Below are 22,295 nucleotides of genomic sequence, written 5' to 3'. Positions count from 1 at the left end.
CAGTGGTAACCCAATTACTCATGCCACCCACCCCTCCAAAATGTGGCACTTTTCCAGAACAAAATGCTTAGTTAGTTTAATATATTCCTCTCACCTAGATACATTAACAGTCACAATGCATCCTGGCACTGAGGCTAACACATGTGCTGTTTACAGATTTTTCATTTAATTGTGTGTGTGCACGCACATGTGTGAAAAATGTAAATTCAGTAGAATCAGAACAAGAAGCTTCTAAGTTAACAAAGTCTGATGCTTTTCTTAAGGAAATGCAGTGTGCACAAGCTGAATCCACTTGTCAAACAGCATACTTCATTCTACCTTAACAGCTCTGGTTATATAAGACCCTGCAGCCTCCAGTTGGAGCATTGCTGCCCCCTAGTGTTGCAAATGAAGAGCTGCAGAAAGGTCAAATGGGACAAAGTGAAAATTGATAAATAAAGAAAGAAGGAGACAGTACAACAGCCAAAATGAGGCTTGACTGTATTAGAGTCACGGGAATGTGTCACATGCAGGTTAATTTAACACCTTTTGTTTATTGAGAATAAATACAACACCAAACAGCAGTTACAGTGATGCACAGATCTGGGCAAGCCTACCAGTGCACATACATGAAAACCATGTAACCATGTTTGAGAAGTAATTTACATTTAACTGACAAATCCACAAATACAAAAGCAAAACAGTGTTTTCATATGTCACATAAAAATAATAAGAATAATTTTTTTTTAAAAAAATGTAAATTTATTTAAAATGTTATATGTTAATGTTGGGTGGTTGGTTGTCATTTTGTTGTTTACATGGGGATAATCTAAAGTGGAGCAAGAATAAAGTTTGATAAGTTAAAATAACTATTAAAAAATAAATAAAATAACTATTTTCATCAACTTAGACTTCAGACTATAAGCATAGAAGATAAGCTTTAAATATCAATTCAAATGAAACCAAAAAAAAACCCCTTCAATTTCAGCATTAGAGAAGAGGAGGACAAAAACAGCTGATGAAGAAAATGAAGAATATCCAGACATTTTCACTGACTTTAAGCGATGGTCAGTAACTGAAAAGCAGAATTAAATCTTACACTTTGGGATACTTTAGGATTTAGAATACTCAAAGTATTTTTTAAAGAAAACTGTTGTGTTTCCTGTGAAGATGGGACACTTGCTCTGACTCTTGTTCCGGAATAGACGGGGCAACATGAGACCATGCAAAAAGGTAAAGAACAACATTTCACCATAAAATAAAACCTGAACCTGAACAACATACACTGATGATATATGACAGCACAAAAGCACATGAAAGTGCAACTGTCCTTCACAAAGTCAGTTCTGTGTGTCAGATGGTGGAGTCCAGATAAATAATGAAGTGGGATGCTTTTAACAGAAGCAACCAGCAGATGGCAGATCAGCATCCTTTGCACACAATGGTTAAAAGGCTGCAGTTAGTGTCTGGAAATGCATCCTTCACAGAACAACTTCATCAAAAACATCATGTCACAACATGTACTGTATATGCTATCAAAGAAAGCAGGTAGTTCACAAGGAAGGCAGACAGAAATCCATCTGCCAACGTTTTTAAGTGAGAAAAACATTTTCATTAAAAAAACATCACAGCTTGAGAAATGACCTAGTAAGCCGGCCAACAACATGCTGACAGAGCAGCTGTATCTCACCTACTCTGTGTCCAAAAAGAGCACATCACACTGCAGTCTGATACTGTAGTTAAACGTTACATTGTCTGACAGTGTGGACACTCTATCAAAATGACTTTTAAGTGTCATTCTCCACTCTGGCTTCATGTCAGCCTACCAGGTGGGCATCATATCAGGGAACCACATGCGGCCCAAGTGTTTGGACACCTCATTGTGGATCTGCTCCATGTTGTAGCTGCTGTCTGGGATCAACACCTCCTCCATGATTGAAAGCTGTGTCAGCCTGCCCCCGCACATCTTTACGAACTCCACAAAGCCACTGCAGGTCACCTCGCACTCACCAAGCCCGATGGCTGTCAAGCTTTTGCAACGTTCAGCGATACGGATCAGCTCCTCATCCAGGGGCTCAAGGCCGTTGGCGCACACTACCAGCTCCACCAACCGAGGGCAATTAAGTCCGATGCGGCCCAGCACCTCTTTGCTGACTGCCCGGCCAAAGTAGAGGTGGGTGACAGGAGTCTCCTCACAGAAGAAGGGCTGAAACTCCTCCTCATAGAGGAAGAAGTACATAACAATGTTGACCTTGGGTGAGTGTCGAACCAAAGCCTCCCAGCTGCTTCTTTTGATGGTGTGAAAGTGTGTCTGGCCAGGGTTTTCGCTCACCACGTCAATGCGCAAGTGCTCCAAGTGGACGTGTTTTTCAGAGGACAGGGCAAGCAGGAGCTCATCGCTCAAGAGATGGTAGTTCAGTGCCAGCTCCCTGAGTCCATGGCACTGATCTGCAACACACAGGATACCTGAGGACAGAAAGAGAAGGCAGAACATTTGAATGGGAACAGATCCTTTTTATTAAAAAACAATCAGGTTGGCTCTAGTGATGGAGCTTTTGGTCAGTTGGTTGGTCTACCACTTTGGTCCAGATTTAGCAGGAATGTGTTAACACCAAGTTGTGAAAAGACATTCATGGTCTCCTGAGGAAGAATCCTACTAATTTTGGTGATCCTGTGACTTTTTCTCTAGCACCACCATTAGGTTCATATTTTTGTTTGAGTTTTGAACAGACTGTAATCTCTTTGGTCATCCCTTCACTTTGCAAGCGACATAATCATCATGTCAGAGTTTATATATGTTGAGTACTTTGGTTTATGATCAAATATCTGCAACATATTGACATCCTCAGTCGGGCTTTGTGGTCAGTGCTCACACTGACAATGTCAGCATGCTGATGTTTAGAGGGTATAATGTTTATCATGTCCACGAGAATGTTAGCATGCTGACATTAGCCTTCAGCTCAAAGCACTGCTGTCATTAAGTACAGTTTCACTCTTAGTCCTGTGTAAATCTTATTTGGCTTGCATGTCCTGTAAAATGTTCACAAAGTAAAGCAACATTTGAGTATCCTGGTATCGGAGTTTAAGAAACTGACCATGTGCTTGAAATATCCTGATTCAAGCCCAACCAGAGACATTTGTTGCATACCTTCTCTGTGTCTTCTAATTTCTGATCCAACTATTACCATACTAAACTCGAAAATCCCCTTTACAAAAAGTACAGTGACCTGCTGGGGAAACATGAGGACAGCTGCTCATCTTCAGCAACTTCAGGGTGTCACTGTTGTTGGCAACCAACACCTTCAGGGATGGGTCGTCCACTGGTGTATCATCAATTTTGATAGAGGACAGGGACTTGGAGTTGACAAACACCACTGTCAGTGCAGACACAAAGTGGGCCTGAGGAGGGACAAACACTGCTGGTTAAATCAGATAGTTGTCTTTATGTATTTTTACCAAATAAATGTGCAGAATCTTTGCAAAAGGTGAAAGAATTAGAGATCTTGCAGTAGAGGAACTCATTATGAGGGATGAAGTACAGGTATATGATTGTGTTATAGTGTATAACAAATAGCATAGCAGTGAAAGTGCTCAGGCTGAGGCATATGAAGCAGAGAAAGTCTCTTACCTGAGACACGTCCATGAAGCTGGGCCGTGCTGTGGAAATCAGCCCCAGGGTCTTAATGGTACAGTTCACCAGCTGGGAGAGAATGTCACAGGCTGCCTCTGCAGATTCTGTGCAGCTGTCCACCTGATTTATCAGCAGTGATTCACAATTTAGTCAAAAAATAAATACATTAAAAAAACACTGAAAAACTGAAGAATGGAAAGATGAAGATGTAACAACAATCTCAGCCTCAATGTGTTAAGCCTACTAATGCCAAGATAGCTGACGCATCATGAACAGTTCAGCAGCAGATCGTTTGGATCCGGGAAGGTTTTTAAGACAGCTGTGTTGTGAAAAAGGAGGAGGAGGAAGGAGTAGGAGGTGAAAGGAGAGGAAAAATAGGAGACAGCAGGGGAGGCTCTTACCTTGAAGCTGACATACTGCAGGTGCTGGGCGTGCCGCTTGATGATCTGCTGAATGAGGTCAGGGTGAGTAGAGCGCAGATAAGACGTAGCCGGCTGATTGAGCTCAAACTCAAACCTCCTCCACAAGTCAGGGGTGTGAAAGACGTCATTCCAGCAGCGGCACACAGACGAGGCCCTGGCCCGGTCTACGAGGGACAGATGCTGGAAGATCTGCAGGACGATGTGGTGGGGCAGATTACCCCAGTCCTCTGCTGGAGTCAGGGTGAAGCTGGACGCACCCCGCTTCTGTCTCTTAGCCCTCTCCTCATGGCAGGGGAAGGTCTGGCACTTTGATTTTAAACCTGTCCTTCCTCGTTTCATGCTGAAACAAAGGGGCACATTGTGGGATCATGTGATTAGGTATTGTTCAAAGTTTGAATACAAACAGTAAAATGATCTGTGCACACTATGCATAAGCATATCTATGCTATTCTTTGATTTTTAATAGTGCATTACAACCGGAGAGTCACAATGCAACAGTTGGTAACATTTCTTCAAGAGTAGTTTTCAGAACAGCCACATTTTTAAATGCTGGGTCCCAGTTGTACAGCAGTTACATATCAATTTGTGTCCATTTGATACTGTTTCAGATTTTAACGCACAGGTTGGCATTGATTCCAATAAATCAGTAATAACTGTCATTGAAGTAACTGCTCATTTTGTAACACAGCCTACACTTTGTATATACAGTATATAAAGCTAATTTCACTTCAGTTGCAAAGCGAACGGACAGCTGCTCATGTTCTTCCACTGTTCACAGCAAAAAAACTGCCACTCATTTGCATAGTTGTTATATTATATCTTCAGTTGATTTTTCATTGTGTGCACTGTGTCATGCTTGAACCCAATGCTGATGCTCTTCTATACTGAACAACCAGAGTCCTGTTTAAACAAAGCATTTTTAACACTGACAAACAACATTTTGCTCAACATGAAAACTCAGAACATGCACTGAAGTGTCTATAAACAATCAAACACATGATACTGTACCGGACCCTGAATATTAATGCAAACTCACCTCAAAAATCAACAACAAAACAGCTCCTCAGAGGAAAAAAGAGTGATGCTGAAGTCTTTTTCCCCCCCCAAGATATTCTCCTGGTCTCGAGGAAGCAATCTTTCACTCAGTCCAACCATGAACTGATGTATTCGACACACGACCCACCAATCTAAAACCTTCACCTCATGTGTGTCCTCCACTCAGCGATTGCAGTCTTTATTTGAATGTGAGCTGACTTTCTCTCTCTTTTTTTTTAAGCCTCATCATTGGCTCTGACTCACCTTCTAAATGAATTGCCTAACACATTTATGGATTCAAAAGCCTGTTCTGCATCTTTAACTGCATCTTCTACCAGTAAATACGGAGATTTAATTGATGTCTGCTTACAATAGTCTAGTAATTAATCTAGTAATAATCTAGTGTTGTTCCTCTCAAATGCACTACCTCAAAGGAAAGCGCGTTATTACTATCATATTATTAATGTGAAATGAGCCTAGCTGAAGCGAATAGAAAAACACCACATGTGGCGCTGGTTACACATGTTGACAGAAATCTGAACGCTTTACGAGCGCACAATGAAACACATGTGAGTAAACGCCAGGAGTGAGGAAAAAAAACACACACTTTACTTACACGAGCGGCTTAAAAACACTTTCCTCTCAGTTTGGTGTTGTGAAGACAGCGGTCACTCGGAGCCATGGCTGGAGATGAGTGGAGACGTACTGCTTGGCTGTAGCTGATAATAGGACAGCAGGAGCAGTTCCCATAATGAGCTCTCCTCTCGGCTTTAGCGACAGCTTGACGCGCGCTGCAGAGCAGCCGCTACACGTGAGCGGAGGAAAACATGGATCTGCTCGGCAGCTGCTAACCGCCATCATGCATGCAGGAACACAAGAGGGTCAAGACCGCATGATCGGGGCGCATACATGTTTCTGGGTGTTCTTGTTAAAGAACACAGTCTGCACTTGATTTATGGACACCAGTGTGTGTGTGTGTGTGTGTGTGTGTGTGTTTGCGTGCATCAATCCTTTGTTAGTGTGGTGTTGTGACCTATGAGAAGAGTGCGCAAGCTATAGGCCTTCATCATGTGCACGCTGCTCAGAAAGTAGGTCAGTGTGTTAAAGTGAGTCTGTGTGTGTGTGTGTCTGTGTGTGTGTGTGTGTGTGAGAGAGAGAGAGAGACGTAAAAATCAGTCATGAAAGCCAATATTCCTCACTGAAATGTCATACTTTTGCTTGTTATATAGAGTATGAAATACACAATACAAAAAAATATGTTAAATACATTTATCAAAAGTTATAAGTTATATAATACAATAATAACTCAATTTAACAGCAGCAGAAGTGGGATGTTCAGGAAAACAAAATAACAGAAAAGGTTAAGATGAGGTCAAGGCAAGAAGGCAGCACCTGCATAATGCAAAACACAGAATATCAAAATGATACATATGAACAAGAAGGAATAAAACCTGAAAAAGGACAACATGATATAAAAGCAAATAAATATGTAAATAAGCTTCGGAGACTGAGAGTAATTAACAGATAAAAAGAATAGGAGCAATAAAGGCAATAAAAATAAGGGTAAGAGTAATACTAAAATAAATAAATATAGAGTGGAAAGAATAAAAATACATAAAAATGTAATAGCCTACATAGCAAAAGTAAGTAACTTTTCAAAATGTATTAAAATGAGCAATATATCTGACACCCAGTGTTGTGTTTCCATTCAACTTTAAGATGAGTGACATGACAACACCTCATCTTATTGCTGCAAAGTTTTACATGTATTTGAAAAGTAAAACTGGTCGCCACATGCAGTTTTAGCAAATGTGAAATTTTTTTTTCCCAGATAATCTCTTGAGCACTGATTTTGAGCTCACACGGCAACCTTACCTTGTTCATACACAACACCTTTATTGATGTTGCCTGTTTTTGTCTTTGCACACTGACTTGAAGAATGATGAAGGAGTTAATCAGCTACCAACTAACCGCCATCATTAAACTTCATACAGGCCTGTTGCAGTTAAGATACTTCCTCTTGTTGGCTCTGATTTTGACAGCAGGCTACCATAATGTGGGACAGTGGTCTTCTCTCATGATTCATCAGTGGTAAAGACTACTTTATTATTATACTACGAACATATATACTTTTGCTGACCTGTTGTTTTTGTGTGCTTTCCATGTTGCATACTTGTGTGTCTGGCCACTGAGCCAAAAGTTTCAAATGTAGTTTGCTATTTGTCATGTCATGATTACTAAATAAAACTTAATAAATGGCATTTTAAACACTGTTGAACAGTGTTATATAATTTAGGATGTAATAATCAATGATACATGATGCATAGTGACGGAAAAGCCATTGGTATTCCGCAAGTCATAATCAGGATTTTTGAAGGGTGAGTAAGAACGGAAAACAAAAACAAAGTTTGCCAGTGTTTAAAGCGCCCCCTAGAGGACAAACATGTCTTTCTTTTTCAAGCTGAAACACAGTGTGAGGTGCCTTGAAGTTAAATTAAACTACAAGATGATCGGTGATTTAACACTTTTTTCAAACCATGCAGAGGCAGACGGACAATAGGCCTAACCAGTCAGGTGACAAGGAGCAAAGAAGTCAGGGAGTCGAGGCCGCTTAAGAAACGCAGACTACGCTATAACTCAAATTCCCTGACTTTATTCTTATAGGCTCGCAATTCATCTCACCTTGATAGACTCATGACAAAAAAACTAAGAAAAGTCCTAATTAATATAAGTCTAACATAATAAAATCTTAAGACTGTTGATATAAAAGATTATTGCTGGAGTGATGATAGCGAGTGTATCGCTATAGCGCTAGCCTGAGAGATTTTTCTCAGGGCAACATTTACCCTCAAGTGTTACCATGGATTTCACTGCTCAGCCTCCGCCTCTACTGACGCAGAGCTGTGGTGCCGTCAGTCACGTCGGCATGAGAAGAACTAACAAAAACAGTTTCACGGCGCTTAGTTTTAACATCACTGGGGAAGAAAACTATTCCTTCAGCACCCCTTGCTATTCTTCGCAGGCAAGACGATGCCACTACTTGTCCGTTTTGTTTCTTGTAACGTAGGGTGAACGGAAGAAGCTAATTAGCTTGCTAGCTGTATTGAGCTACACAGTCTGACAGCCAACGTCCGCAGTTTGTAGCCAGCTAGTCACTTCCCTTTGAATAAGGTATGAGTTATGCATTTTTTTCTCATGCTAACATTAACGCTAGCTGTGTTTTAAGAGACGGCAAATTTTGTCTGTTGGATTAAGATAAAAATACATTTTCTTATTCATACCTCGGTTGACCAACGTTGTATTGAGTTTTAAGTTAAGCTACAAACAGGCGACGCTAACGTTTAGTTTAGGTTGAGCTAACATTACTTAGCTTAGTCTCACTATAAGCTGCTTTAACTTTAGATAAATGAAATGCAAACGCATGGGCATCTTACTTTTGTCATCAGAAATCACAAATCTAACGTTACAGATTTTACGTAGATACCATTATGTCTGTCTTGAGCTAGTTATATGTGATGATTAATTATCTCATTCTGTAAGAGCACCAAAAACAAGCCTATATTGACTTGATTTTATTGTGTTAATCGTGACTGAGTTGCATGTGGCTTTTCTGGGATCGATATTTGATTTAATCATTAGTAAGAATTGTGTTGATCAGTTAGCTCATATGACCAATTTTGAGATCTTCAGTGAGACGTCCCTGTAGCGCGGCAGGTGTCAATTATAATTCAAGAAGAGCTGACAATTGTCTTTACCATTTCAGATGAACTTGAATTGAACTGAATCGATAGCAAAGTGATAGGACAGTAACGTTATCTGGTTTTCATTTTCCTGAAATTCTCTGTTCTCGCCATCAGTGCATTACTGAAATGAAGGTGTTTTCTACTTTATATATATATATATATATATATATATATATATATATATAAATATATATTTTACAGAAAGTTATTTAATATTTTAAGGTTTAAACACAGAATAATAACCTTTTCTTTTACATTCTTACAAGGTGGAAATAGTGGTTATAGGTTATATAAAGTGGGGTAATTTGATAACATTGGTGCAATTGTAAGATTTGTCCTTTCTTTGTATCTGCGTTCTTTTAAATAAGTAATGTTGTGAAGTGTTTTCTTTGTAATTATTGCCTAATCATGATTTGAGTACAAAACTGCTTATATTTTGCTTTTAATTTTATTGCTTTTCATGTCTTTTTAGGCTAAGCAATCATGACACAAAAAGTCAATCTGTGTTCAGTTTCCCTTGGAGTGGAGGGTATGACTTGTGGCTCCTGCGTCCAGTCCATAGAGCAGCGCATTGGGACTCTTCCTGGAGTGATAAATATAAAGGTAAATGCGGTCTTTGTAAAGATATAAGAACATTGCGATTAGTGTCCTTCAGACATTTCAGTGTCATTCTTAAAATTTGTTGACTTAAAATTTCTTGCATGGCACTTACATGGATGCTATGACAGTGCAGTCTGTTTTTTAAAATAGAGTATTAAGGTCTTGTGGAGAAGACAGATATGTTTACGTGATCATATTAACTAAAGGTTCTTCCCCATTTTAGGATAAGGCAGTTTGAGTAATCTCAGTCTTAATCCCTCAATACTAGCTGGTCTGATTTTCAACCATGTAACATCAATGAAGCCATGAGAGATCGCTAAATGGCAATAGTCGTGGCCTGCTATTTGGTTTATTGTGTGTTTACCCCTCAGGCTGAGGTTAAATGAGAAGATAATGCAATACTATGTTCCGGACAGATCTCTGTCCTTTGCAGGACTGTGACAGCAGGTCGATATGCAGCCTGTACCCACAGGAAATGTCATTTGAGTCTTAAGAGAATTTAGTTCCTACGTCATTTTAAGTTAATCTATATAGACCAGATCTAGGAAGAGTGAACTGATGTTTCTTGGTACGGTGTCCCATTTCTGGCCCTCCTAAGTCTTTAATTTTTAGAAAGAAAGATTAACCCAGGACACACTCACTTACTACTAAACCCCCACTGTAGACTGTAACTTATGGCCGGTCAAGTGATCCCTTCAGTGTATCACATGTTTCCCTCTTGTTGAAGAGGAAGTGCTATGGGTGAGCATGCTGACGGAAAGTGCTATAAGCTTACCAAGGCCATAAACTCTTTTTTAACGTCTTTTTTTAAATAAAGTAACGTTGCTTTGTTGATTTGAGACACATTCACAGTATGACTGTAAAAATATCATTTAATGGAAATAGAATTGACATGTTGGATGACACAGGTCAGTTTTCTTTGAGCAGTATCCAAATGACACTAATTATAATGACAACTCCACAAGATGTTTTTTAAATAAGCATTCTGATCTAAATAACAAGCTGCATCAATAATAACTGCATGAAGTACTTGTCAGTACATTTGGTATTGTTGGTTTACAAATATGTTTTCTGCAGTTTGATCAGAAAATTTTCTATATATATATATATATATATATATATATATGTATATATAACCTTTATTTTGATAGTTATTAACTCAATTTTTAATATAATAAAAGGTTCAAGTCTGTCAGTCAGTGATCTTTTAGTCTGATTTTTTTCACATTTGCTTTGATTTTATGAATATACTCTCTGTTATATTTAGTTGTTTACCCCACATCTTGACTTTTTTTTTGTAGGTGTCTCTAGAGCAGAAGAATGCCACTGTCATATTTGACTCCAGCCAACAGAGCCCAGAGTCTTTATCAGAGGCCATTGAGGACATGGGCTTTGAATCAAGTCTGTCACAGTCCAGCACAGTCACACCCATCTCTACAGACACCCAGCTCATTCCCACCTCAGGCCTGACACCTGCAGCCCATCAGGAGGCTTTGGAGAAGTTATCCCAGGTTCAGGGAGTGCTGGATGTCAGGGAGAGTCTTGAGCAGATGGGTATCACTGTCACCTTTGTCCCTTCTGTGACCACTTCTCAACAGCTGAATGAGATGGTGGCTAGTTTAACACCTTTGGAGATCCCCACGCCCAGCAGCCCTATGCAAAAAAGCCCAGCCTTATCCCCATCTCACACCACGGGAGAAGGGGTGTCGCTCCTGAAGTTACGCATTGAAGGAATGACTTGTCATTCCTGCATCACCACCGTTGAAGGGAAGATTGGAAAACTGAAAGGAGTAGAAAGGATCAAAGGTGATGTACTTGACTGGTTCACAAGCTTGTAGTCATGCATTACCTTACTGTCTCAGCTAGAAGTAATATTGTAACACAGTTGATGCACATCTCACAGATAACAAGTGTTGTGTCATTGTCTATGACTTACACAATCACTGTGAAGTCTATTGCTGCTAAAAGACTGCTGAGTGGCATTTAACTGTGACTCATGAAATCCTTCCACTGGTATTGTTGTAATGAGTGACATGTAGGCCGATAGGATTATCTTTGCTGAGTACTAAATTGTCAGCTGTATGCTGTATATAGATGTATTGTTCTAAAAGGAATTTAACATTTACAATTTACAAAGACACAAAATTAAAATCACTGTTTTAAAATCATAAAAGCATGTGCAGAAATTTCATGTATGCAAATATGTACCTGCTTCTTTTGGTGGCTTCCAAGTTAGATTTTTTTGCCTCATGCCTTATTTTTCATGCACAGTCACTTCCTGTTCTTGTGAAATAATTGCTTTCTTTTTAAAGTCCTTTTTTGTGTTGTGCTTGTATTTTTAACTTTATCATGTTTTCTATGATCCACAGTTGTTTTAGAGACTCAGGAAGCTACAATTGTGTACCTGCCTTACCTCATCACTGTCCAAACCATCATTGACCAGATTGCTGTGGCTGGCTTCAAGTCGTTTGTCAAGTCCAAGCCTCGCCCCCTGCAGCTGTCACCCAGTGAAATTGAACGCTTTGTTGATTCTCACAAACAAAACCTTTCTTCACCATCAGAGGACACAGAAATCTTCGTAGATCTGACACTTGTCATTCTCAGGGTGAAAGGCATGCACTGCCGTTCATGTGTGATCAATATCGAAGAGAATATCTCTAAGCTGCCTGGTGTGTCCTCTGTTGAAGTGTCTCTGGAGAAGGAGAAGTCCTCCATTTGCTATGATCCTCTAAAGATCACAGTGACTCAGTTGCAGCAGGCAATTGAGGCTCTGCCCCCAGGAAACTTCAAAACTCAACCCTGGGACTCCTCTGGCCCTCTCAGTACTATATCTACATCACCCAAGCCTGCCTTGTTGTCACCTCAGCCAGCAGGAGCAACTCAGATCAAACTGGCTGCCTCACAGCCTTGTTTTATCCAGCCTTTGGCATCTGTAGTCAATATTCACATCGAGGGTATGACGTGCAACTCCTGCGTGCAGTCCATTGAAGGCATGATCTCTCAAATGAAGGGGGTGATGTCTGCGCATGTCTCTCTGGCTGATCACCAGGGGATTTTTGAGTATGATCCTCTCCTGACCACACCAGAGGAGCTGAGGGAGGCCATAGAGGACATGGGTTTTGATGCCTTCCTACCTGGTGAGAGGATAGTTGTTGTCTTTGTTGAGTCAGCTAATTTATGCCTCTGTTTTTCATAGCCAACTGCAGATTACCTTTTAAAAACATTAATGTGTTGTTCACAGAGACCAATTCTCTGCTGCCTGAGCCGGTCTGCAGTTTCTCAAAGTCTTCAAGTCTAGCACCTGTGAAAGATATGGACCTGGATCGTGACCTCCACAAAGAAACTCCCCAGGGACGCAACGGAGGCACACACTCTAAATGTTACATCCAGATCGGAGGGATGACCTGTGCTTCCTGTGTGGCAAACATTGAGCGAAACCTCAAGAACGAAACTGGTCTGTGCAAACATAGAAATATTCAAGTTTTGTTTCAGTGAGTAATAATCAGATGTTATTGCTTTGACTCTGAGCTAAAGAGAAGATCTTCAATGTTGTGCAGGTATCTACTCGGTTCTGGTAGCACTAATGGCCAGTAAAGCAGAGGTGCGTTACAACCCTGAACTCGTCGACCCTGTGAAGATAGCCGAGTGTGTGAAAGAGCTGGGCTTCACCGCCTCCGTTATGGAGAACTACGAAGGTTCAGATGGAAACTTAGAGCTAGTGGTGAGTCGGCATCAGGTGTATTGACATCATGTTGTATAAGAAGACAAGATATTTTCAAAACAGTTATTTCCGTAATTTGAAATCAATGAATAAACATTTCATAAGCTGAAAAAGTTTTTGTCTCTTTCTCTACTTTACTGTTCCTTTTCACCTGCTTTCAGGTCAGGGGAATGACTTGTGCCTCTTGTGTTCACAAAATCGAATCCAGCCTCATGAAAGAGAAGGGGATTATATATGCCTCTGTTGCCTTGGCAACCAACAAAGCACACATTAAATACGACTCGGAAATTATAGGGCCGCGAGACATCATGAAGCTAATTGAGGTATCCTTCTTGTCCCATTTTGTTATTTATGCCTTTGTTCAGTTATTTTTAGCAGCGATTCTTTTTGGATGTTGTTCATGCAAAACAGAAATTGTGACAATTTTAATATATTTTCTTATGATGTGCTTAATAAGGGTGTGAAATTTGATCAGTAGTTTGACTCTTATTTTTAGAATCTGGGATTTGAATCATCTTTGGTAAAGAGAGACCGCACTGCCACTCACCTGGATCACAGCAAAGAGATACGACAGTAAGTGGCAAGAGCCATCGTTGATACTTTCATCTCACTAACTTTGTACAGTGGATTCTCTTATTACAACGCCCAGTTCCTCTGGATGTCCATATAGGACTGTTAGTGCTAGGGAACATATAAATAGAACTATGTTTAAGGCTGTGAAGAGGTTTAATGTCAACTTAGAGAACTGAAATATGTGTGTGTGTTTGCGATATGAAGGTCAGGAGGGCCATCGTTATGATTTCATTTCTGTTGTCTTCTTACATTATGCTATATAACAAAACTAGGGATACAATTTAAGATAATTTTTATTATTGATTAATCTGCAGATTATTTTTAAGATGATTTTTTTTTAGTCTATAAAATGTATAAGTGCTCATCACAATTTCCAAAATTGATGCAATCATTTGTTCGGTTTGTCCATCCCAACAGTCCAGAACCCAAATACTCTTTATTTACTATCATAAACGACAAAGAAAAGTAGCAAATGTTTGACATTTTTGTTTGAAAAATCACTGAAGCAGTGAATCAATTATCAAAATAGTTGCTAATTAATTTTTTTTACGCCTACTGATAAATTAATCAATTAAATGTTCCAGCTTTGCTTGGCATTATGTACACATGGATGGTAAAGTGATGAAGAAGCTCCATGTACATTTGTCCAGAAAAAGGTTAATTAAAGGGTAATTAAAACCACAAAATAAAATGAAATAAATTCTTACACAGAGTCTGTCTCTACTCTCTTAGGTGGAGGAAATCTTTCCTGGTGAGCTTGATTTTCTGCGTGCCTGTGATGGGCATGATGATGTACATGATTATAATGGACCACCAAATGAAGGTTTCACACAAGCATGACACCTCAGCAGAGGGCCAGAAACACAATGCCTCCACCATGTTTCTGGAGAGACAGCTGCTCCCAGGCCTCTCCATCATGAACCTCCTCTCCTTCCTCTTTTGTGTACCTGTACAGGTAAATCAGAGGGATGAACTGCACTTCCAGAAGACATGATATGGAAATTTCAGCAGCACACAAATTTAGATTTTAAAAGAGCCTCATGTTTCATCTTGAATTTGAATGGAATGTTGGTGGTTTAGTGAATACAGGTTTTTCTGTTTTTCCTCCTTTCAGTTTATTGGAGGTCGCTACTTCTACATTCAAGCCTACAAAGCACTCAAACACCGATCTGCCAACATGGATGTGCTGATTGTTCTGGCCACCACCATAGCCTTCACCTACTCACTGATTGTCCTATTGGTGGCCATGGGAGAGAGGGCGTCAATCAACCCCATCACCTTCTTCGACACTCCGCCGATGCTCTTTGTCTTCATCTCCCTGGGACGCTGGCTGGAACAGATAGCCAAGGTTGATATCATTGTCATTATTTGTGGCCTTTCATTGTTTATTAATGCCCATTTTTGAATGTTGAAATGTTGAAGTGCAGCACCTCAATGAGATTCACTAGTCACCCGGAAATCGCTTTGTGTGTTGTCTTCTTTAATCCAGAGCAAGACATCTGAGGCTTTGTCCAAGCTGATGTCTCTGCAAGCAACGGAGGCCACGGTGGTCACTCTCGGCAGCGGAAAGACTATTCTCAGGTACACATTGTTCTCTTTTTGTCTACCAGAAACTTTCATATCTCTGGTTAGTTTTAGATTACACCATATCTAAATGTTTGCACTTGAAATGTCGCTGGTAAGGTCGAACATGGCATATCAAAGACTGCATAGTCAAGCTGCAGTTGATTTTCCACAGCAAGATTAACGCAAATATTTTTGCCAGAAGTCCCGATAAAAGAAATCTTGCTTAGTAAAATCCCAGAATTGCTTGCTGTATTGAAACATAGAGTTACAGTATTGTAGTAACAGTGTTGCGCTGTGTTGTTCATTTCTAACATTTACAATGTTTGACATCTCGGTGTGTTCCAGTGAGGAGCAGGTGGATGTTGAGCTAGTGCAGAGGGGTGATGTGGTCAAAGTTGTTCCTGGAGGGAAGTTTCCAGTAGATGGCAGGGTCATTGAGGGGCACTCCATGGCCGACGAGTCTCTCATCACAGGTTGGTCATCTGTTAGTATAGATTAAGAAATCCATATCAGTATTGGTGACATTAATATGCTAAAGAGTATGAGTAAGTTGTAATAGTAATTAGAGATACCTGATTTGCACTCAGACTTCTGCTCTGATTGGTCCCTGAAATGTGTGCCTTGTAGTTTTTTGTTTGTTTTTTTTTTTAATATTTGAAACAGTGTGAGCAATTTGTCTGTGAGAGGAGGCGAGAACCTGAGAATGTTCAACACTAGCATCCCACATATCTAATATCGATGGATGCTTAAAATAAACACTCAGCGCTTTAGTTTACAACATGCTTTTTATCATAACAGTCTTCCTTGTTGGAATCTTCAGTCTTGTGTGTCGTCTGTTGCGGTGGTAACACAGTTAAACACAACAACTCTAAGTCTTAATATTTCACATCAGAGTTTTCAAACAGAAAATAATTTTAAAATGTGACGGGATGGATATCCAGAGCTAGCTTCAACAATTTCCTGGGGGATCAATAAAGTTCTTATCTTATCTTAGCTAAGAATATTGGCTGTTACTTGAGTTGTATCAAGCCGTATTTGCTACAGGTGACCTGCTCCTGTTCTATCCTGCTGACCAGCTGTTGCTCTCTGACTGTAGGTGAGGCCATGCCAGTTACTAAGAAGCCCGGGAGCTCTGTGATAGCAGGCTCCATTAACCAGAATGGCTCTCTGCTTGTCAGTGCCACGCATGTTGGCATGGAAACCACGCTGTGTCAGATTGTCAAACTAGTGGAGGAGGCTCAGACCTCAAAGGTGAATGAATGTGGCTTGAGATTTGCACTGTATCTACTTGCTGCTATGGTAATTGCACAGGTGTTTAATTCCTGACATTTTATTTTTAGGCTCCCATCCAGCAGTATGCAGATAAGATCAGTGGCTACTTTGTACCCTTCATTGTTGGCATATCCGTCCTTACACTAATCGCCTGGATCATCATTGGGTTTTTGGACTTCTCATTAGTGGAAAAGTACTTTCCTGTGAGTCTTCTTTTCAGTCTTGACATCTGACTGTCCTCTCAGTACAACATCAGGAAATGACACGCATTCATCTCTATTGCTTCTTCACTGATTTAAAAAATTTGACACGACTAAATATCACTGATTCTGATGTAGTTCCTTATTTTTTAATTCAGCTTCATTTTCCTAAGTGAAGGGAAAAGAAGGAAAGAAAAGCTAACACACTTGCTCCATGCAGGGTTACGACAAGAGCATTTCCAGGGCCGAAGCAGTGATTCGCTTCGCCTTCCAGGCCTCCATAACCGTATTATGCATCGCCTGTCCCTGTTCCCTTGGCTTGGCAACCCCAACAGCTGTCATGGTGGGCACAGGGGTTGGAGCCCAAAATGGCATCCTGATAAAGGGAGGAGAGCCACTTGAGATGGCGCATAAGGTGTGTTGATGATATTCTGACACCCCTGTGTAGTCAACCAATTATGTAACAGACCAACTGTCAGTTTAAACACATTATAAAATGGCTCTGGTTTCTTTGGTTACACAACGACATTAGTTTCGATATTACTCTGATTAAATAGTTTAAAGACATTTAAAATTCAGCCTGATAGTATTTTTCATTTTTATCATTTTAATTTTTAGAATTTCTTCTTTTTATGGGCAGGTCCAGTCAGTGGTGTTTGATAAGACTGGGACCATCACATATGGTGCTCCGAAAGTTATCCAGGTCAAGATAGTTGTGGAGGGGAACAAGATGCCTCGTTCACGACTGCTGGCCATCGTGGGCACAGCTGAGAACAACAGTGAACACCCTCTGGGAGCAGCGATCACCAAATACTGCAAACAGGTTGCTCTACTACCTCCATTTTAAATCCTCGCATGGCTTCCAGCAAGGCCAGGTGTCTCAGATTGCGAGCCCGCTGTTTCATCTAGATTTGTAAAATGTTATATTAAACACCCATTTGCCATCTGTTCGCAGGAGCTCGGCACAGAGTCTCTTGGAACGTGCACAGACTTTCAGGCAGTGCCGGGCTGCGGCATCCGATGTCAGGTCAGCAACACAGAGACGCTGCTGAAACAGGCGGACAGCGACAGTGAGGATAACAACCAGCGCAACAGCGTCCTTGTTCAAATCAGCGACACCCGGATGTCCACCAGCTCCCATCCACTCATCATGGATCCACAGCCACTAAGTAATAATGAGAAATGCACTCCTAACATTTTGCTGTAGTTATGTATTCAGCGGAAAAAATTAAACGTTTTTAATTAGGGTATTTAGGTAGTGACAGAGTTGTTGTTATTGTCATTCACCTTTTTGTTTCCTTGCTGTTATCTAACCCAAGTGATCTCTGCGTGCAGGCCTCGTCCAGACAGCCACCTATGTCGTCCTGATTGGCAATAGAGAGTGGATGAGGAGGAACTGCCTGCAGATCAGACCAGATATAGATGAGGCCATGACAGACCATGAGCGCAGAGGACGCACCGCTGTCCTGGTTGCTGTAGACAGTGAGTAGTACTGTTCAATGTGAAATTTAATCTGTTTCTGATCATTTTCTGACTAACTGCTATGTTCTTCTCAAAAAATTCAGCAGAGAAAATACTTGTTTTCTTATTGTTACGCATTTTAATGTGCGCATAGATCTGCTGTGTGCGATGATAGCCATCGCAGACACAGTGAAACCAGAGGCTGAGCTGGCAGTTCACACTTTGACCAACATGGGTCTGGAAGTTGTGCTGATGACCGGAGACAACAGCAAAACAGCACGGGCCATAGCTGCTCAGGTATGAACAGCTGGATATAGAGCTAGGAGATATGACAAAGATTAATTATTGGTGTAATATTTTGAGCTCGTGTTTTCATACAAATGTCACATGTATTTAAATTGGGAAGAGGGATATGATTTGAGACAAAAGTGGGAGCATTGTTCACATGAAGCTACAATGTTGCATTTAAAACTATTTTTTTTCATCAACTTTATCGGCAGTATATATATTTTTACATACAAACACTGAATTTGTCCTCTGCATTTAACCCATCCTTGGCTGAACACACATACAACACCCAGCAAATTGCTTATGGTGAAAGACACAGGAGCAGTGGGGCATTTTCTCATTAATCACTCCACCACACTCCACCACATCACTCCTGCCCATCCGGTGGGGGATCTGAACTGGCAACCATCCGGTCACAAGCCACTTCTCCAACCTCTAAGCCACGGCTGACTCCCACACATACCAAAATATTATCACAAAATTAAATGAGCTATAACTAAAAACATTATTATATAAATATAATATCCGGTCTCATTTGCTTTTTAAAGCCACTTTAGTATCGCGCAGAAATATCAAAAAGTAGTTTTTGAACATATGGCAAAATATTTGTTGTGGTTTGCATTTTTCTGAGCTTGTTGGTCCCTGCCACAGGTTGGTATCAGAAGGGTGTTTGCTGAGGTGCTGCCCTCCCACAAGGTGGCCAAGGTGGAACAGTTGCAGCAGGCAGGAAAGAGAGTAGCCATGGTGGGTGATGGTGTCAATGACTCACCTGCCCTGGCCATGGCTGATGTGGGCATCGCTATAGGAACCGGGACAGATGTGGCCATAGAGGCAGCAGATGTGGTGTTGATCAAGGTGAGAATTTGAGGAGGATATTATATTCAGATGTCTGGTCTGCAGATCAGCGTTAAAACTCAGGATAAGCAACAACACAGTATCACATAAGACATTCCTATAGTAGAAGCACCGTTACTACAGTTATTATATAATTATTCACTGCTTTGTAAGGTTTTTTTTTTATATGGATTGTTGTTTAATTTTAGTTGTCTAAAAATGAGAATGTGTAACAAATGACAGTTTTTCAGTTGATAGTACTGCTGTCAGCATACAGTGTCAGAATAATGTGGTCAGACTGAAGGTAAGTTTTTTTTTTACCTCTGATTTCAAATGTCGACCTATAAAAACCTGATTAAAGCTTTTCGCCAGATTAGCCTGATTAACCTTTTTGTAGAGGGTCTTTTATTTGTGCTTTTAATTTTATTGTTGTGCACAGTTTATCTGTTGTAACACACATACCCTTTTCACTGACCCTCTTATTATGTCGTGCCTGCAGAACGACCTCCTGGATGTGGTGGGCAGCATTGACCTCTCTAAAAAGACGGTCAGGAGGATCAGGATCAACTTTGTATTTGCTCTGATCTACAACCTGGTTGGCATTCCTATTGCTGCTGGTAGGTGACTGTTAAAGGTTTATTTAAATGACATTCTCATTACATTGAGAGTGGTCTCTGCAGTAATCTTAATGACTGCGGTAATATGAGTTGTGTCTGTCTACAGGTGTGTTCCTTCCCATTGGTCTGGTGTTACAGCCGTGGATGGGCTCTGCTGCGATGGCGCTCTCATCTGTCTCTGTTGTTTTGTCCTCCCTTCTTCTCAAATGGTAATAAGATATTTAACACTTTGTTGAGGCCTTTTCGTCTCTGTGCTTTGTTTTTCTCCCTTTTGATTGTATTAGTTTGAGTATAAACTTTTTGTATATTTGTCTCTCTCTCACTTTCTTCCCATATGTTTGGTTAGTTACACGAAGCCCACTGCTGAGAAGTTGGAGGCCAGCCTGGGGAACAGCAGGCGGCAGGGCAGCCTGTCCGAAGTCAGCGTCCATATTGGCATGGGGGAGATGCGTCGTTCTTCCCCAAAACTCAGCCTGTTAGACCGCATTATCAACTACAGCCGTGCTTCTATCAACTCGTTGCGTTCTGACAAACACTCACTCAACAGCTTGGTGCTCAGCGAGCCCGACAAACACTCACTGCTGGTGGGGGAGGCGCAGTGTGAGGAGGAGTTCTGCTGAATTCATAAGGATCACATGGGCCAGCAACAACTTTGTATACTAAAGTAGGCAGTAACTGCTTTTAATGAAGGCTGGGCCATGTCAAGCTGAAAGGCTAACCCTTAATGGCCCATCTATCTGCTGTAGGTGCCTCAGGGCAGCACTGTTGACTTACAGAAAGCTGACATGCCCCTTGTTTTCTTGTAGCTGAACCAGTGGATCACATGTACTTCAGAACACCTTCTCTTTTGTTGAGGTCACTGCCCTCAGGCTCACTATTTGGCCAACCCTTTAATCTTCTGACACAGTCTCTTTACAGGGGCGTGAACCTTGAAGATGGTGTCCACGTCCAATATGCAGAGTGATGCTCTGAGCTCTGCTAGTGTGGTCATTTGCCAATGCAAACTTTTAACATCTATCCAAAGACATTTTTACAGTGTTGGCCATAAGAGTGGACACTACAAACTTATATTTTAACTTGTTTTCCTTAAGTGGGCACTGTTGTATAATTATATTCCAGAATATTTATATTACCCTTATTTATCTTTCTCATTATATCTTTTGTGAAAATGAAGTTATTGAATCCAAATGCACATTTTCATTTCTCTCTGATGATGTGTGAGGAAGGTAAGGCAGAAAACCCAATCAAAGAAGACTTTTAACTTGCTACAAAGTGATTTTTGTGCAAACACTAATGGATTGAATTGTAAATGTAAGTGTTACATAAGTGCCAATTGAAATGCCACGTTGGCAAAGTACAACACATTCCAAAGATAGCGCTGTGTGGACGTTACCTTGGACTTTGTGTGTGTTGAGTGTGACCAGAGATGAGTTCTATAACTTAAAACAGGAAAAAAAAAAGAAGCAGACTCTGAAAGAACTCTAGGACTCACTCTAGTTGAGTTGAAAATCTGTGTCGTCTGTGAATAACGCCAGATGCCTGCCTATGAATGTGAACGTTAACTCGCTGTTAAATGTAAACAAGCTGTTACATGGATGACGTTTGTCATCCAGAGAAGGTATCTTGCTGTGATGCAATTTGTTGTGAAAAGGCCAAATTGTACAGGCATGTGTGTTCTCTCTGTCATCACACTAGACAAGATGTTGTTACTGTTTTTCAGATTCCTATCAGTGATGTAACTTTTCATGTGATTTACACTGTTGCACTTGTCAAAGAAATATCTTTAAAGCCAGGAGAGCAGAGGACACAGCAGGATCAGAAGGCTGAACATGGCTGTGTCTCTGCAGCTATGTTGCTGAATTGTGAAATTTGTAAGGTTGAAATCAAGGAAATTACATCTGTCAATTACAGATGGCTACTATTAAACTCTATGCTTTATTTTTCCTCCTGTAAAATTTAACTACAGAGATTTTTTTTACATTACTACATGCTGTCAGGAAATAATTACTGGAGTCTGGCTGTTCCCTCAAGGTTTGTGTGCGAAGCTTTGGCATTTCTTGATGACGACAAAGAGCCATCACTTTGTCCTGCCACTTTCCTATGATGCAATATATTCTGCATTTGCTGCAGCTTGTTGAGTGCAGTTATGCCAATCTGTTGTTTTTGTGTATTGCTTTGTGCAGACGTCCATAGAGCTTCAGATCTGTATGCAGTCAAATGAAGCAAGTCCATGTTTGCTTTCATCCATAGTTCTTCTGAACATTGTGTGCCTTGGAATAAAACACCTTTGTAACATCACTTGACTCTGTCTGGTTTAAACCAGACGATGGTGCTGTGGATCAGCTGCACCAAC

The 22,295-nt window shown here is 40.6% G+C and overlaps 2 protein-coding genes across 3 annotated transcripts; one reads left to right on the top strand and one right to left on the bottom strand.

Annotated features, from left to right (window-relative positions):
• Positions 1–1,290: 1,290 nt before the first annotated feature.
• On the bottom strand, positions 1,291–6,142 carry fbxl3l (F-box and leucine-rich repeat protein 3, like). 2 transcript variants are annotated; one of them, XM_046405946.1, is made up of 5 exons: positions 5,684–6,142; positions 4,012–4,372; positions 3,608–3,730; positions 3,207–3,378; positions 1,291–2,445 (listed from the first exon to the last, which is right to left on the bottom strand). In XM_046405946.1, the coding sequence occupies exons 2-5, from the start codon at positions 4,369–4,371 to the stop codon at positions 1,802–1,804; spliced, it is 1,299 nt and encodes a 432-aa protein (XP_046261902.1). In that variant the 5' UTR covers position 4,372; positions 5,684–6,142; the 3' UTR covers positions 1,291–1,801. The 2 variants fall into 2 exon arrangements, with proteins under 2 accessions (XP_046261902.1, XP_046261903.1); XM_046405947.1 differs by lacking the exon at positions 5,684–6,142 and adding an exon at positions 5,069–5,432.
• A 1,797-nt stretch (positions 6,143–7,939) lies between these two features.
• On the top strand, positions 7,940–22,237 carry atp7a (ATPase copper transporting alpha). Its single transcript, XM_046405944.1, has 23 exons — positions 7,940–8,238; positions 9,283–9,413; positions 10,712–11,216; positions 11,780–12,547; positions 12,652–12,864; positions 12,968–13,131; positions 13,293–13,454; positions 13,628–13,704; positions 14,437–14,659; positions 14,819–15,052; positions 15,194–15,285; positions 15,616–15,743; positions 16,367–16,521; positions 16,611–16,745; positions 16,963–17,157; positions 17,383–17,565; positions 17,698–17,911; positions 18,078–18,224; positions 18,358–18,500; positions 19,143–19,346; positions 19,825–19,942; positions 20,049–20,151; positions 20,289–22,237. Exons 2-23 carry the CDS (start codon positions 9,294–9,296, stop codon positions 20,560–20,562), a joined length of 4,557 nt encoding a protein of 1,518 aa, XP_046261900.1. The 5' UTR covers positions 7,940–8,238; positions 9,283–9,293; the 3' UTR covers positions 20,563–22,237.
• Positions 22,238–22,295: the final 58 nt, after the last annotated feature.

The sequence above is a fragment of the Scatophagus argus genome, chromosome 12 (genome assembly GCF_020382885.2).
Source record: "Scatophagus argus isolate fScaArg1 chromosome 12, fScaArg1.pri, whole genome shotgun sequence".
Classification (NCBI taxonomy): Eukaryota; Metazoa; Chordata; class Actinopteri; family Scatophagidae; genus Scatophagus; species Scatophagus argus.
The sequence above is the reverse complement of the archived record's forward strand: the minus strand, read 5'-3'. Positions and strand labels throughout refer to the sequence as shown.

Coding starts and splice junctions, on each gene's coding strand:
- atp7a (XM_046405944.1), top strand. CDS start 9,294: ATGACACAAAAAGTCAATCTGTGTTCAGTTTCCCTTGGAGTGGAGGGT. Junction 13,705..14,436: donor CACAGCAAAGAGATACGACA/GTAAGTGGCAAG, acceptor CTACTCTCTTAG/GTGGAGGAAATCTTTCCTGG. Junction 19,347..19,824: donor CAGATGTGGTGTTGATCAAG/GTGAGAATTTGA, acceptor TCGTGCCTGCAG/AACGACCTCCTGGATGTGGT.
- fbxl3l (XM_046405946.1), bottom strand. CDS start 4,371: ATGAAACGAGGAAGGACAGGTTTAAAATCAAAGTGCCAGACCTTCCCC. Junction 3,731..4,011: donor TGCAGTATGTCAGCTTCAAG/GTAAGAGCCTCC, acceptor CTGATAAATCAG/GTGGACAGCTGCACAGAATC. Junction 3,379..3,607: donor GCTTCATGGACGTGTCTCAG/GTAAGAGACTTT, acceptor GTCCCTCCTCAG/GCCCACTTTGTGTCTGCACT.